At 48.8% G+C, this 14,725-nt stretch overlaps 1 protein-coding gene across 7 annotated transcripts in view; it reads right to left on the bottom strand.

Annotated features, from left to right (window-relative positions):
- Positions 1-779: 779 nt before the first annotated feature.
- SEPTIN6 (septin 6) overlaps positions 780-14,725 on the bottom strand; it is an 83,971-nt gene continuing 70,025 nt past the window's right edge. The window contains exons 9-11 of one of the 7 annotated variants that reach the window (XM_062182931.1): positions 10,457-10,647; positions 8,114-8,175; positions 810-1,990 (exon numbers count right to left, since the gene is read on the bottom strand). In XM_062182931.1, coding sequence (XP_062038915.1) covers positions 1,935-1,990; positions 8,114-8,175; positions 10,457-10,647 — 309 coding nt within the window. In that variant the 3' untranslated portion in view covers positions 810-1,934. The other 6 variants (XM_062182930.1, XM_062182936.1, XM_062182932.1 and 3 more) reach the window with 6 other exon arrangements.

The following is a 14,725-nucleotide window of genomic DNA, read 5'->3' on the forward strand; positions in this document are numbered from 1 at the left end:
CCAAACTTGCCCCAGAACACACAGCAGCGTTTTTCTGGCTGCAGAGCTTGTACTTTTCCACAACTCAGTGTTGACTGAGTATTGTCTCACTCTGATGCCCCCTAGTGTGCAAAGAGCACAAAGGCAGGCTGATGTTTCTTCTGGAACCCACACAGGCCTCCAGGCTTCCGTATAAGGAAGATGCACACCAGTCTTGTCTTCGGCATCTGGCCATAGAGCAGATGAAGCGGAGGGAAGGAAACCTCAGCTCGCCTGCAACCAGAATTCTGAAAATGACCACTCTTTCACTTGGCCACTTTTCTCTTATAGACCCAGGGCACATATCTATAGAATGCTTTTCATGTCATAAAGAAGTCATATCCGTGAATTTAGGGGATGCTTACATCACAGGATTCAGCGTGAGAAGGCACGTAGTGCAGTTTTCTTTCTCCTTCCAGAATTGAAACTCACCTGAATAGTGAGTGTTCTGTAGGAGCTGGCGTTCCACTCCCTCCATCTATTATCCTAGGACCTAGATGATAATTAGCTCAATTGATCAGTTAATAAAGGAAAAGTAGAGGACTTCCTGCTCACTCCCACCCTATGTTGGTGGAAACTGCAGACCCAGATGGTAGAAGCGAAAAGACGCAGCCACCCTCCAAACAAGATTTTATGGGCTGCTGGTGCTTCCCCAAGCCCCTCCCAGTTGGGAGCCACAGCCACCCACTCCTCCTATGGCAACCACAGTGGGCCCCGTCACCTAATGATTTAAGATGAGATCACACAGTCATTTAGCATTTCTTTCGGTTTTATTGAAAATTGACATGAACATTAGAAAGGTATCAAGCTAAACAGTGCTGGTTCTGGGATGTTTCTCCTGGAGAATGAAAGCCCTGGAAGGGCAGTGACTGGTCACACCTTGGAGCAAAAAGAACAAAGGAGAAGAAAGGAAAAACAAACATAGATTCTGGAAAACATGCAAAGAGGCTCTCTCAAGAAACACTGGACAGTGGAATGGTGGTGATGGTGGTAGGGATCTGTGGGAGTGGGCACACTCACATGGTATTTTGATACAAGTTAAACCAGTGAATTCAAGGCAGGCGTAGCAACATCAAAGCTCTCCTTCCAGGTCCCAGGTTGAGCAGAAAGCTCTCTCAAAACCCCAAGTGGCCTTGGGTGGTTGAGTGGACCAATTCTGCTCGCACTAGGCTTAACCCCTCTCCTCTCTCCCTTCCCCACCTGAGTGTTAGTGGATCCAGTTTTCCCCGCAGTGGGGTTTCCAGAAGTTCTGTGAAAGCTGAAGGTGACATACATGTCACTTGAATTTCTCTTCTCTATTCAGAAACATGGAATAGTGAACGGAGATAGTCAACCCATTGACCCGAGAATGGTTGTTTCAAAAGAAAGGCATAAAATGCAAAGAAAAACTTGCGAACAACACTTGCACACCCACAGCTGAGGTCTCCTGCCCCAGTCACTTACACTTGGGTGAGTGATCCTGTAGTTGTCTCTCTGAGGATACATTTTGGTCCGTTTTCCAGCTCTGATGCTTCCTTTCCTGCCTTGTTAGTTTAGGACAAGACATTTCCCTTTAAAATACCATGTAAGTCAGAACAGAGCTTCTTGCCTGGCACAGGGACACATGGACACTTGCCGAGTGGTGTGTGTATGTGCGCGCAGTTTGAGGGCAGGGGGAATGGGTTGCTTTCTGGTTTAGACAATATGGAACCCTAACTCTTCTATCATGGCAGTCTTCTCCTTTAGACTTAGTGCAGCGGCTGAAGACAGGATTAAAAAAAGCTGGAAAGGGAGAGAGAAAGAGAAAGAACACATGAAATTCGCCAAAGAAAAAGGTCATTCCAAGTAAGACAGGGCAGGGGAGTGGGCAGCGTGAAGTAGCACAGATTCAACTTGGAGAAGACAGGCTAGGAAACTGGGTCACCCGTGGGCCATCATCAGGGGGAAATCTGCCGAGGAGCTTTGAAGAACACCACACACCAGTCTGTAGCTTCTTGTTTTAATGAAAAAAAAAAAAAAAAAAAAAAAAAGCACATATTAACAGCCGCAGGTGAAGGCCAAAGGAATAAAAGAAAAAAACAAAAACCAAAGTGATCTGCATTGGGAAAGCACCCTTGCTGGCTTCAGGGAAATAAAGGGTGTGTGTGTGTGTGTGTGAAGCCATTCCATTCCATTCCTTTCTGGGCAAATGAAAGCACAGACCATTTCTAATGACTGGTTGTGTTCACCAGAAGTAAACAGAGAAGTTAGGGTATTCTGTTTAAGAATAGTAACAATGGTATTTATTAAAAAAAATAAAAACAGCCTTTTCATGGAAGGACACAAAATTCTGTTTACTTTGGAAAAAAGAAAGCTATCCAATGGAATAAGCATTTTAATTCTTTTAATATGCTCACCCAGCCTTAGAAAGGCCTATCTTCACCCACAGGTTCGAGTTTTCTTTCCCCATCTTCCCTGATTCACAAGGCTCACCCAGAGCACCTGTTATGCGTCTACTCACCCTGTTCCAACCTTGGCGCCAAGGTGACCCACTCATGCCCCTGTTGGCAACAGCATGAGGTTAAGAAGCTGCCCAGGGGCCTTCACCTTGCCCAATGTCACCTCACACACCTCCTCCCAGGATGGTTTTCTGTGGGGAGAAAACTTCAAGGATCCTCTAATACCGACTACGCAGTTTCACTGAGCATCAAAAGGCCTTGTCCCCAGGAACATACACGAGTCTAGAGAGACCACCTGCATCCTTTGATACAGTGGACTGGGAGGCAAGGTGACCTGGAATCCAGTGTGGTTTCTGCTACAGGACAACAGCAGGATCCCAGGCATGTAAGTGCCTTCATTTCTCTGGGCTTCAATTTTCTCTTAGGAACTAAGTGGCTTCTATTTATCTTCCTGGCCAAAATTTCTCCCTTCAGACAAAATTCTTGCTTAGCTTCTCAAAGCCTCTCCAAGACTGTGTGGCTCTAACACTTTGGAAGTAGTTAGAGCTTCTCAAGTCTCAAGTCATCTGTGAACACATGCAAACGAAGGGGCCCCTGTTTGTAATGCAAATAATGACCCAGGTAGTAGTGGTTACCTGGTGGTAATCTCTGAAGGTAGACACACAAACATCAAAGCTACAGAAGCCTTTCTCAGGGAGACTCGGCAGCCCCAACTCAGCATCTCTCTGAGCTACTGGCTGAGTAGCCAAAGGGTTTTGGGGTTTTGGGTGCTGGGGCTGGTTGGTTCTTTTCTTACTTGAAGTCTATGGTCTCCTAAAATGCTCCACCCCGATTTGGCTTTTCCCATGAAATTACTTCTACATTGGCCCTATCACCTCCATACTTCACTGCAGCCACCAGCCAATCTGTGAGTTGCCAAACAATGCCTATCAAAACCACCTTCTTGCTTTGCCAACAAGAAAAAAGTGTGTGTGTTGATCTGCTTTCCATTTTGTCTACTTTTTGCTTATTTTTGGCTTCCCATGATGATCTATTATTGAAAAGAGAAAAATTCCTTCCTCTTTGCAAAAAGGCCTGGAAATTTGGCCTGGCCTTGTTTGCCTGTATGATTTGAGAGTAAGTGATCAAAAAAAAAAAAAATCAAAACAAAAAACAACCTTACAAAAAAAGAGAAAAGAAAAGGAGGTCACCGTCAGTGCCAGTGGGAGTAGGAGGCAGGAACAAGTTGCAGAACTCAAAAAGAAGTGGGGCTTAGAGTGCGAGGCAGGACTGGGGAGCCCAGCTGCCTGGCACCCCAAAGGAAAGCTGTCAGTTAAAATAGGAACCTTGGCTTAAAATGCTAAATGGAGTCCAGTCCAGCTGTAGCGGGGAATACTATTCGGTACACAGCCATGGGTTACTGCAAAGGAAGGGCAGAGAGACGGCATGTTAGCCACAGGTCATTGCCAGGTCACCTCCAGCTCTCATCCTGTCACTGGCCAGACACCAAAAGCCACTCTGCCTCAAGTTCCCTAAATCAAACTGGTTCCCAAAGAAGCCACTACTATATGGGAGCCACTGTGAAAATACAGGCTGGGATCATTTTTTTTTTCTTTAAATACCAAGACTGGAAATAAAGTTAAAGCCCTTCCAAGGCCTAGCACTTCTTTCCTTTGGTCCAGCTGGTCGTTTCTCCTGTTGTCATTGGGGGCAGGCCCAAAATGCGTCTTCAAAGTCATCACCACATTCACCAAATGGACTAGAAGACGTATCAGCGCAAACCCCAAATGCTTCTTCCTCTGTCCCTTTTGCCAGTTAAATGAGAGGAGCCCAAGCCACGTCAGGGGCACCCTGCGGGTATTCCCGTTGATTCTCCCTTCTGCACTGGGAGGCACCCGGAGTTAGAGGAGGGATGCTTTTGTTCCCCAGCAATTGTGGCTCACAGGAAGGGCTTGGGGTCCTTAACCTTTTTGCCAATTTTGAACACAGCTGGTGCACAGGGACTCTGAGTGAATGAAAAGCAGAAAGGGCTGGGTTAAGTGGCCAGAAGGAGAAGCCTCTCTGTGCCTCCCAAAAAATCTCCTGTTGGAGCCCTCTTTGAAGGGGCTGTGGCTTCTTGGGGGCAGGAATGGGGTAGGCCAGGTGAGACCAGTGTCTAGGGTGCCAGAGACTTGGAAAAGCTGTGCTGACCAGTGTGTACCCAGCTATGGTGGCTGCTACCCACTTCAGGAAACACAGGAAAGCTTGTGGGGAAGAGGAGCGGGTGAGCCCCTGGAACATGTTACAGTGTGCCCAGCACGGCCGGGGTGCAGATGGCTGGGGTGCAGAGAGAGATGGCTATTCTTGGACTCTCAGCTTTCTAGCAACCTTGGCAGGAAGGGGGTGGGGGTAGGGGGCACAGGTTGTATCCCCTGGACGTGTTAAAGGGGGATTAGAGAAAAGAGAGGCCTGGTTCTGTTTGGCAGGAAAGGGGTGTCTACGGGAGGCCCAAACTGAAAATGGAAAGAAAAGCTGGGTTAATAAATGGAGGGATTCATGGACAAAAAACAAAAAACAAAAAAAACCCAAAAACCAACAAGGGTCAGAAGCAAATCGTTTAAGTGACAACACGCAAGGAATGAACCAGAGGGTAGTTATGTTAGGTGGTCCTAAGGTCTTTTGGCCTTGGCTTTGGGAACATGCTTTCTCTCACACACCCACACACCCACACACACTGAATGGCAGCACTGGTGGCATGAACTGTCAAATAATGATTACCAGCTACCAAGAGACTTTGCTCTCTTCTTCATTACTAGGTTCTGACTGATGCCTTGTGCAGGAATACCTGCAGCAGATGTCCAGGTGGCTTCAGGGCCCCCGCCAGGGCAGCAGGCTCTCAGCACTGCATTTCCTTCTCCCATACAGAAAACAGCAGAAGCTGAGTTTTTCACCTCGGTTAACCTTTGGAGCAGTCGTGGCCAGTTAACTGCTCAGCTGGGCCAAGGCTTGCCTGGGAAGTGTGTGTGGATGCTTGCTAGGGCCTACCCTAGGGTCCAGGCCACAGTTACCCAACAACCTGAACTATGAAAATACCAATTATTGGTTGTGTTTGCATAGCACTTTGACCTCCCTCCTTAACTTTATTGTGTGACATACACAGGACAAGCCGTATTGATCCCTGATTCCCATATGAATAGACTGAGAAACACACAGAAGTCATCTAACTTGTCACAGAGCATCACGGCCAAGGTCAGAGCTGTTTAATGAAGACTCTTTCCATCCCACCAGTGCCACCAATAATTCCTTGGCCGTGGATCTGACCCCCTGTTCATTACCTCAAGAATATGTTTATCCCATTAAATAAAGACTGAGGTATTGGCAGTGGGGGCAGAAACATCTGCATATGTGAGAATGTCTCTCTTTCTCTCTCTCTCTCACACACACACACACACACACACTCAGGTGAACTACAGTTTATAGCAGGCACAGAAGTTCTGTGTTCTGGCTCCAGTTCCGCCACTACTGCATTTTCAGGCCTTTGCCAAGTTCCTGCTGTACTTCCTTCTCTTACCTCACAGAACTACTGCGAGGACAAATTGGGATATCACACAGCACAACCCTCCGAAAAAGTAGCAAATGCTAAAGGACGGCTCATCTCTTATCTGATTCTTTGACTTAGTCTCCAGGGAAAGAGTAACCTAAGAAACTCTGCACTGGTCTAGGTCCTAGGCTGAATGGGAAAGCTGGCATGTTTAACGTGTGGATACTGTCCACACACTATGCACCTCCCAAAGGGTCACTAAGCACTGGGAGATAGACAGTATCTGCCACTGTGTACTGGTCCCAAAGGAACTTCTTACCACCGGAGACCACTACTAGGAGTGCCCCAGGAACTTTCAAACCAGAGAGGAACAGCAAGCCTCACTCCGGCTGCTTGCTAGGTGGCCTTGGTGATCCAGCCCTGGGAGGAGAATCTGGCCTTTGCTGCAGATCCTGGGGAGCCAGGGCCTCCTCTGACTGACTGAGGGTCTGCTAGGGAGAAGCCTACACCAACTTACTTGGGGTCAGCTGTTGGCTGGCCCACCTGTTCACCAATTGCCTCTCATTTATCAAGTGTGGCTTTTCATTACAGTTTTGCCAGAACTCATTTTGGGAATGGCCACTAAGTTTACTTGGGTAAACCAGAATAAAACAGTGCCAAGCAATGGAGATGGCAACCCAAATGAACTGGGATTTAATTCAGCAGAGTACATTATCCCTGCTCTGCCCATTGAAAATGGGGAGGCAGGGGACGGGGCCCACGGGGTGGCCCAGCAGGTTAAGCCACCACTTGCTAACACCTGCATCTCCTATGAGCACAGCGTTTAGTCCTAGTCACCCTGCTTCCAATCCAGCTCCCTGCTAATGCACCTGGGAAGGCAGTGGAAAATGGAACGAGTGCTTGGGCCTCTGCACCCATATGGGAGGACAGGATGGAGTTCCTGACTCTGGGCTTCGGCCTGGCCTGGACTTGACTGTGGCTATTTGCAGAGTGAACCAGGGAATGGAAGATCTTTCTCTCTTCCTCTCTCTCTATTCATCACCCTGCCTTTCAAATAAATATAAAGAATTAAAAAAATAAAAAAGGGGCTGCCGCCTGCAGTGCCGGCATCCCATATGGGCGCCGGTTCTAGTCCTGGCTGCTTCCCTTCTGATCCAGCTCTCTGCTATGGCTTGGGAAAGCAGCAGAGGATGGCCCAAATCCTTGGGCCCCTGCACCCACATGGGAGACCCAGAAGAAGCTCCTGGCTCCTGATTGGCGCAGCTCTGGCCATTGCAGCCATTTGGAGAGTGAACCAGCAGATGGGAGACTTCTCTCTCTGTCACTCCCTCTCTCTGTAACTCTCCCTCTTAAATAAATAAAATCTTTAAAAAAATGCATATTTCCTCTTCCTCCACTCTTTGAGTCCAGTAGACAGACGGTGCTTATTCACTGCTCTCAGTTTCACTATAAATTATGTGACGCCAGGGACTGCTTTACGAGCTTCTCACAAAGACCACCTGCCTAATGTCCTTGTCAGAGGCTTTCCTGAAACTGGAACTTACACACTTAAATGTAAGGGATTCTCTATAGTATCTGGGGTCTCTTCACTGTTTTCCCTCTGTTTCTATTATGGCTTGTGGGGGGTGGGGGTGGGAGTGGGGCACAGAGCCAAAGGAAATTTGAGAAGCTCTCAGATAAGAAACAGCCACCAGAGGGAAATTGAGAAGGAAGCTAGTTCCTGTTGGCTCTGGACACTCCCAAAACCTGGGGAGAGGGTCAACGTGGGCTGTAACACTGAGGGACACGACTTGTAAACTCAGCTGTTTCTCTCATCACTACAGTTGAATTCCTTTATGAAAGTAAGAGTTATGGCTCTTTAAGAAAAAAACTGCCCAAATTTAAGCCTCAAATATCGATCACAGGATCTGCCTATGTTACCCAAATGTTTTAGTAGCCCCCCTCAAAAAATTGCACTCCCCCCACCCCCACCCCCACTTGCCATTTTAATCAAACAGGCAGGCATTCCACACGTGAAATCACCCCAGGCTATTTCTTAACATTGTAAGTCACAAGAGGAGACCAGCTAGCCCAAAGAGGCAGCTTCCTTTAGGATTAGATATGTGTGCTGGGGTGTGAGATTTGGGGAGTGATGTTCTAGAAGTCACTGCCAGTTCTATTTAGAGTTAATAAAGCTTACCAGGACCCTGGGCCTCATGCAGCATGCAGCAAACAGCAGAGTTAACTGTAAAACAGTAAGAGCTGATGAAGATGGGGTGAGCATGAGGAGAAATCAAATATTATGAGTTGACGCAAACAATGAAGAGTTAGAAGTCAAAGGAGATTAGGGAAAGCAGGTGGGGGGGAGGGGAGGCTGGACTGGTAGGGACCCCTGAAACACTGTTACTTGTTCCTAATCTCTTTAAGGACACCCAAAGGAAAGCCTTCCGGAATATGTGACTGCATTAGGGCCAACCTCCATCTCTCAAAAGGAACGTTGCTACCACCGTCTTTACCCTCCAAACTGCCACCACCGCCATCATGTGAGCAGAGCGACACAGGTCTAATGGTGGTGGGGGCGGGGAGGGTCTTCCAAAAGTTGACCAGTTGTTCATGGAACTCTGGAAGAAGCCCAGACCTGGGGCCACTTACACATCTGGGAGGATGAAGAGGATAAGCCCTTCCCGCTAATGTGAGGTGCCACAGAATTGGGGAAGCTTGCCATCATCAACCCACAAAGAGGACTGGAGACTGGAAAGGGGGTCTTTCTATATGGGGTCTTCGTTCTGGGCTAGGAGGAAGGCATGGGTGGAAAGCTTGGCCTGAGAGGAATTTTCACAGAACATCTCAATAGGGAATTATTCACATCCAGTTTTGTGCCAATGCAATATGAACAAACCACACGATCTCCCAGTCCCTGTGAGCAGGCAGTGACTCTGCCCCAGGATAGAGTTAACAAATACCCCAGGACTACCAAGGCAGCAGGGTAGAGCTGCAGGACAAATTTAGAGTTTTCTGATCTTAAAGACAGGAATCTATTCCTGCTGGTGCAACTAATACACCATGATGGATAAGTAAATATACGGTACATCCAAAGAGACTCTTTTCTAGCTAGCTAGATTGTGAGAAAATGAAATTAAAAAATTAAGGTATTATCAGATGAATAAAATTAATCAGTGAATTTGACACACAGGGATCTTCAAAAAGGTCATGGAAAATGTGTATTATGGAAAAATGATGCACAGATTGTTTGAAAAATTTGGACCAAAATAAATTTATCTTTTAATTTCATTTCTTCACAATCTTTTGAAACATACCCTTGCACAGTGTTAACACTCAGTAATAAATATCTTGACTAATGGGTAAAAAAATGTTCAAGTGACACCTATGAGTGAGGAATCATCAGACTGCAAAAGTGAGTACCTTCAAATACGAAATACTTTACTGCTACACGAAAGTCACCGTGTTATACCTAAGTGATAAGCTAGGCACAGAGGAAAGGGAGATGATTCTTCCTTCTAGAAAATATCCAATGGTTGAATCCATTGGATAAATAGACGGTCCCTGGACATCTTTCAGGTCTCCTAGGACCCTCTAAGTAAGGACATTGCTAACTGCTCCATCCGGGAGCCCCCCAAGTTACACTGCCCAAGCAACTAAAGAGCACAACAGGGCTGCTGGACACGTGCTTGGCGTGCTTTAGGCACCATCACAAATGTTTTTCTCCTTTGTGGTTCTGGGATGACGCACAGGGCCACTTCAGCAGGCAGAGAGCGGGGCTGGGCCAGTATGACTGACCCACATGCTGACCACGAGAAGCCCGTGATACCCTGGTCTTACCACATACTGGGAGAGATAGGATGGTTTTTAAATCATTTCTGGGACTGAGGGTGGGGGCACACAGAGCACACTGGCATCTGAGGGCTCCCCACTAAGTTCTTAGGACCCTAGGCTGGGTGCAATTAAGCAGCCAGCAGGGAGGGCTAGCAAAGGGGAGGGAACTCAGCCTGGGCTGCAGCCTCCAGTGGCAGCCGTTCTGCACTCTGGCTGCAGCTGCGGCGGGCAGGGCCGGACTACAGACATGGCATGGAGGCCTGTAAGTCACATCCCTTCCCTCCTGTGGGGCCGGGTGAGGGGAGGAAGGGGGTGCCCCGGGGCCTTCTACAAAACCACCGTCTCTTCCTCTGCCGTGCGCCCCCCCTTCTTTGTGTCTCTCTTTCTCAGAACTTTGGTCTTCTCATTGCTCCTTGCCTTCTGCTCTCTGAGGGCCTCTGCTTTTCCTCTTTGCCCTTCGGCTGTCATCTCCCTCGAGTTTGCAGGGTTTTCCTAAGCAGGCTGAGGGGAGAGGCTCAGCCTTGTCTCGTCTCAGCTCCCCAAACCCAGGGAAGCAAGGTCGCACAGGGACACTGAGACCAGCACCCAGCCTAGTTGAACAGCCCCATGGTTCCCCGCGGGTCACCAGCCCTCAGCCTCCGAGTCCTGCTCAGAGGGGGATGAGCAGGAGGAGAAAGAAGCCAGCAGTCCAGGGCAGCCCGATACTTACTTTTTCTTCTCTTTGTCTCTTTTCAGAGTCTGTGAGCCTCCAGCCTGGGAACCCTGGGACTGGAGCAGCTCGGCCGCCGTCTTTCTCTGTTTGAAGGCATTCACTTCATCATCCAGGGACTTCTTCTTATCTTCCAGCTTCTTCTTCTCATCCTGGTGCAGTTTCTTGAGGCGATCAAACTTCTCATGCAGCTGGCAGGGAAGCACAGGGAGCTGGGAGGGAGTCCTCCGCGAGCAGCCCCTAGCCCAGCTGAGCCCACGGTGGAGACCAGCAGGGCTGCAGCCCCGCAGGATTCTGGGGCTGCTGGAGACATTTCTGTCTGGGGCCACCATAGTAACACCAAAAGGGATCATGCTCTGGATAGTTCTCTGCTCCTGCCATTTTATCTCTAAGTCTCTGCTCCCGAATAAGGTCAAGGAACAGTGAATTCTGCTTAATCACCCATTTCGATTGAGTCCCCATAGTTACTACTCATGGTTAATAATGTCGATTATAGGCTGGCGCCGTGGCTTGACAGGCTAATCCTCCACCTTGCGGCGCCGGCACACCGGGTTCTAGTCCCGGTTGGGGCGCCGGATTCTATCCCCGTTGCCCCTCTTCCAGGCCAGCTCTCTGCTATGGCCCGGGAAGGCAGTGGAGGATGACCCAAGTCCTTGGGCCCTGCACCCGCAAGGGAGACCAGGAGAAGCACCTGGCTCCTGGCTTCGGATCAGCGAGATGCGCCGGCTGCAGCGGCCATTGGAGGGTGAACCAACGGCAAAAAGGAAGACCTTTCTCTCTGTCTCTCTCTCTCACTATCCACTCTGCCTGTCAAAAAAAAAAAATGTTGGCCGGCGCCACGGCTCACTAGGCTAATCCTCCGCCTTGCGGCGCCGGCACACCGGGTTCTAGTCCCGGTAGGGGCACCGATCCTGTCCCGGTTGCCCCTCTCCCAGGCCAGCTCTCTGCTGTGGCCAGGGAGTGCAGTGGAGGATGGCCCAAGTACTTGGGCCCTGCACCCCATGGGAGACCAGGAAAAGCACCTGGCTCCTGCCATCGGATCAGCGTGGTGCGCTGGCCGCAGCGCGCCTACCGCGGCGGCCATTGGAGGGTGAACCAACGGCAAAAGGAAGACCTTTCTCTCTGTCTCTCTCTCACTGTCCACTCTGCCTGTCAAAAATAAAAAAAAAAGTCAGTTATAATAACACAACATCCACTGAGTGCTTATTATAAGCCAAACCCCAACTTTTATAAACAGTTATTATCTCCATCTTATGAGGAAATAGGGTCTGAGAAGTTAAGGAATTTGCCCAAGGTCAACCCAATCTTTAAAGCATTACATAATAGGACTGCCCATATGTAAGAGGCCCTTGCCTTTTCTTATCCTCTGCAATCAAGAAAGATCACCAAACAGTGCAGAGAAAATTTCAGCAGTGGCAAAGCTTGACCTTGGACATGGAAGAGGGTTTTTTTTTTTTTTTAATTTTTTTTTATTTTTGACAGGCAGAGTGGACAGTGAGAGAGAGAGACAGAGAGAAAGGTCTTCCTTTTTGCCGTTGGTTCACCCTCCAATGGCCGCCGCGGTAGGCGCGCTGCGGCCGGCGCACCACGCTGATCCAAAGCCAGGAACCAGTTGCTTCTCCTGGTCTCCCATGGGGTGCAGGGCCCAAGCACTTGGGCCATCCTCCACTGCACTCCCTGGCCACAGCAGAGAGCTGGCCTGGAAGAGGGGCAACCGGGACAGAATCGGTGCCCCTACCGGGACTAGAACCCGGTGTGCCGGCGCCGCAAGGCGGAGGATTAGCCTATTGAGCCGCGGCGCCGGCCTAAAAGGGTTTTATAAAATGGAATGAGGGGGGCTGGTGCTGTGGCTTAGCAGGTGAAGTCAACAACCCACATGGGCACCAGTTTGAGACCCTAATGCTCCACTTCCAATCCAGCTCCCTGCTAATGCTCCTGGGAAAGCAGCAGAAGATGGCCTAAGCCCTTGGGCCTCTGCACCCATGTGGGAGACCCAGATGAAGCTCCTAGCTCCTGCCTTTGGTCTGGCCCAGCCTTGGCCATTGTGACCATTTGGGAAGTGAACCAACAGGTGGAAGATCTTTCTCTTGGCCTCTTTTCTGTCACTCTGCCTTTCAAATAAATAAATAAATAAATAAATCTTTAAAAAAATTTGTTTATAAAAAAATGAAATTAGTGCAGAGATCTCAGCCTTAACCAAGGAGAGGCCTCACTAGCCCTGAATACAACCAGATACCCAAAGAACAGCAATACTATTTTGGCATGCCGCTGTGACAAGTGGATCAGAGAACAAGGGGCACAGATGATCACAAACCAGAACACGATACGCTCCTCTGAACAGTAAGTGCAGGGCAAGCGTAATTCGTTTCACTTTATTGGAGGATCGAGGAGAGAACTGAGGATTCTGTGGCACATGTAGTATGCCATGAAGATCAGTCCTCTGGGTATCTGGGACTGTCACTTAGTAAATTCTGGTGTATAAACCAACTTTCAGTAGTCACTTGGCATGAGGCTGTCCCCTGGGCTGCCCATGAGTTGCTTAAACCTGGCATCTGTTCATTGCCCTTTTATTCATTCATCTTTGGGAGCCCCTCACCTCCTCCTAAAAGTTCTGGGTAACATTTTTCTTTACAAAACTGAAGCCAATACTCTGGGTTCTCTCCAAGCGTATAAAGTCTTTTACCTTCAAAAGTAAAACCAAAATAAAGTCACTATCCTCGCCACAGGCTTTGGTGATAAGCCTTGAGAATCAGATTAAAGGTGGAAGAGACTTGGAAAGCAATTCAGTGCTTCCCTGCTTTATGGTTAGGGGTTTTGAGGCTCAGGGAGGTGAAGCAGTGGCTGACGCAGGCAAAGCTGTGCCTTAGGCCAGTCGATGAGAAGGAGATGAACTGGCAGAGGACACCTTGGAGGCAATGCTATTAGGGGACTAACGATACAGGTTTACGGACAGCTTAGGTAATGAAAGCCCCCAGACAGGCCTATCAAACCTCAGGTTAAAAGCTAGCCAGGGGGCTGGGCAACTGACACAGTGGTTAACACGCAGCTTGGGACACCTGCATCTTGTTTCCAGTTCAAGCTCCTCTTTCAACCCAGCTTCCTGCTAATGAGAACCTTAGGAGGCAGCAGGTGATGGCTCAGGTACTTGGGTCCCTGTCACCCACATGGGAGACTTAGATGGAATTCTGGGCTGCTGGCTTTGGCCGGGACCACCCCTGGTGACTGAACCAACACATGGAAGGTCTCTCTCTCTCTCAAACAAGATTAAAATAAATAAACTTAAAAATCTGTGAAAACTCTCTAGAGCTGACAGTTGTTTAAAATGCAATGGAATAGACTGTGCAAGGGAATGGGAAATGCTCTCGCTGTTGATGTTTTAGCTTTCAGCAAATGACCCAGGACTGCCTGGGACCATCCTTCCTGACAGGATGAACGTAGGCTGTGGCAAGCCAGCCAAAAAAGTGCTCAGTTGTCCCTACTGAGCTCTGAACTCCCAGGAAGAAGGAAAAGAACCAGCCTGCCAGTGATAAGAGCTTCACTTGATAGCAGTGCAGCCCAGTAGCACTTTCTGTGACACTGGAAATGTTCTTTATCCGTGCTGTGCAGTCTGAGAGTCACTAGTTGCATGGGGACTGAGCAGTGGAAATGTGGCTAATGTGACTGAGGGGCTGAGTTTTACATTTTATTCTACGTTTCAAAATGGCCAAAAGGGTAGATTTTAAGTGTTTCACTCAAAACAGTCTGTGAGCTGATAACTAGCCTGATTTAATCATCCCATAATGTAAACTATGTCAAAGCATCACATTGTTTCCAATAAACATTTACAATTATTATTTGCCTTTAAAAATAAAATTTTAGGGGCAGGTGTTGTGGTACACTGGGTTAAGCCACCACTTGAGACACCTGCATCCCATTTCAGAATGCTGGTTTGAGGCCTGGCTACTCTGCTTCTTTTTTTTTTTTTAGACAGGCAGAGTGGACAGTGAGAGAGAGAAACAGAGAGAAAGGTCTTCCTTTACCGTTGGTTCACCCTCCAATGGCCGCTGCACCGCGCTGATCCAAAGCCAGGAGCCAGGTGCTTCTCCCAGTCTCCCATGTGGGTGCAGGGCCCAAAGACTTGGGCCATCCTCCACTGCACTCCCAGGGCCACAGCAGAGAGCTGGACAGGAAGAGGGGCAACCGGGACAGAATCTGGCACCCCGACCGGGACTAGAACCCAGTGTGCCGGCGCCGCAGGTGGAGGATTAGCCTATTGAGCCGCGGCGCCGG

The sequence above is a fragment of the Lepus europaeus genome, chromosome X (assembly GCF_033115175.1).
Source record: "Lepus europaeus isolate LE1 chromosome X, mLepTim1.pri, whole genome shotgun sequence".
Taxonomy (NCBI): domain Eukaryota; kingdom Metazoa; phylum Chordata; class Mammalia; order Lagomorpha; family Leporidae; genus Lepus; species Lepus europaeus.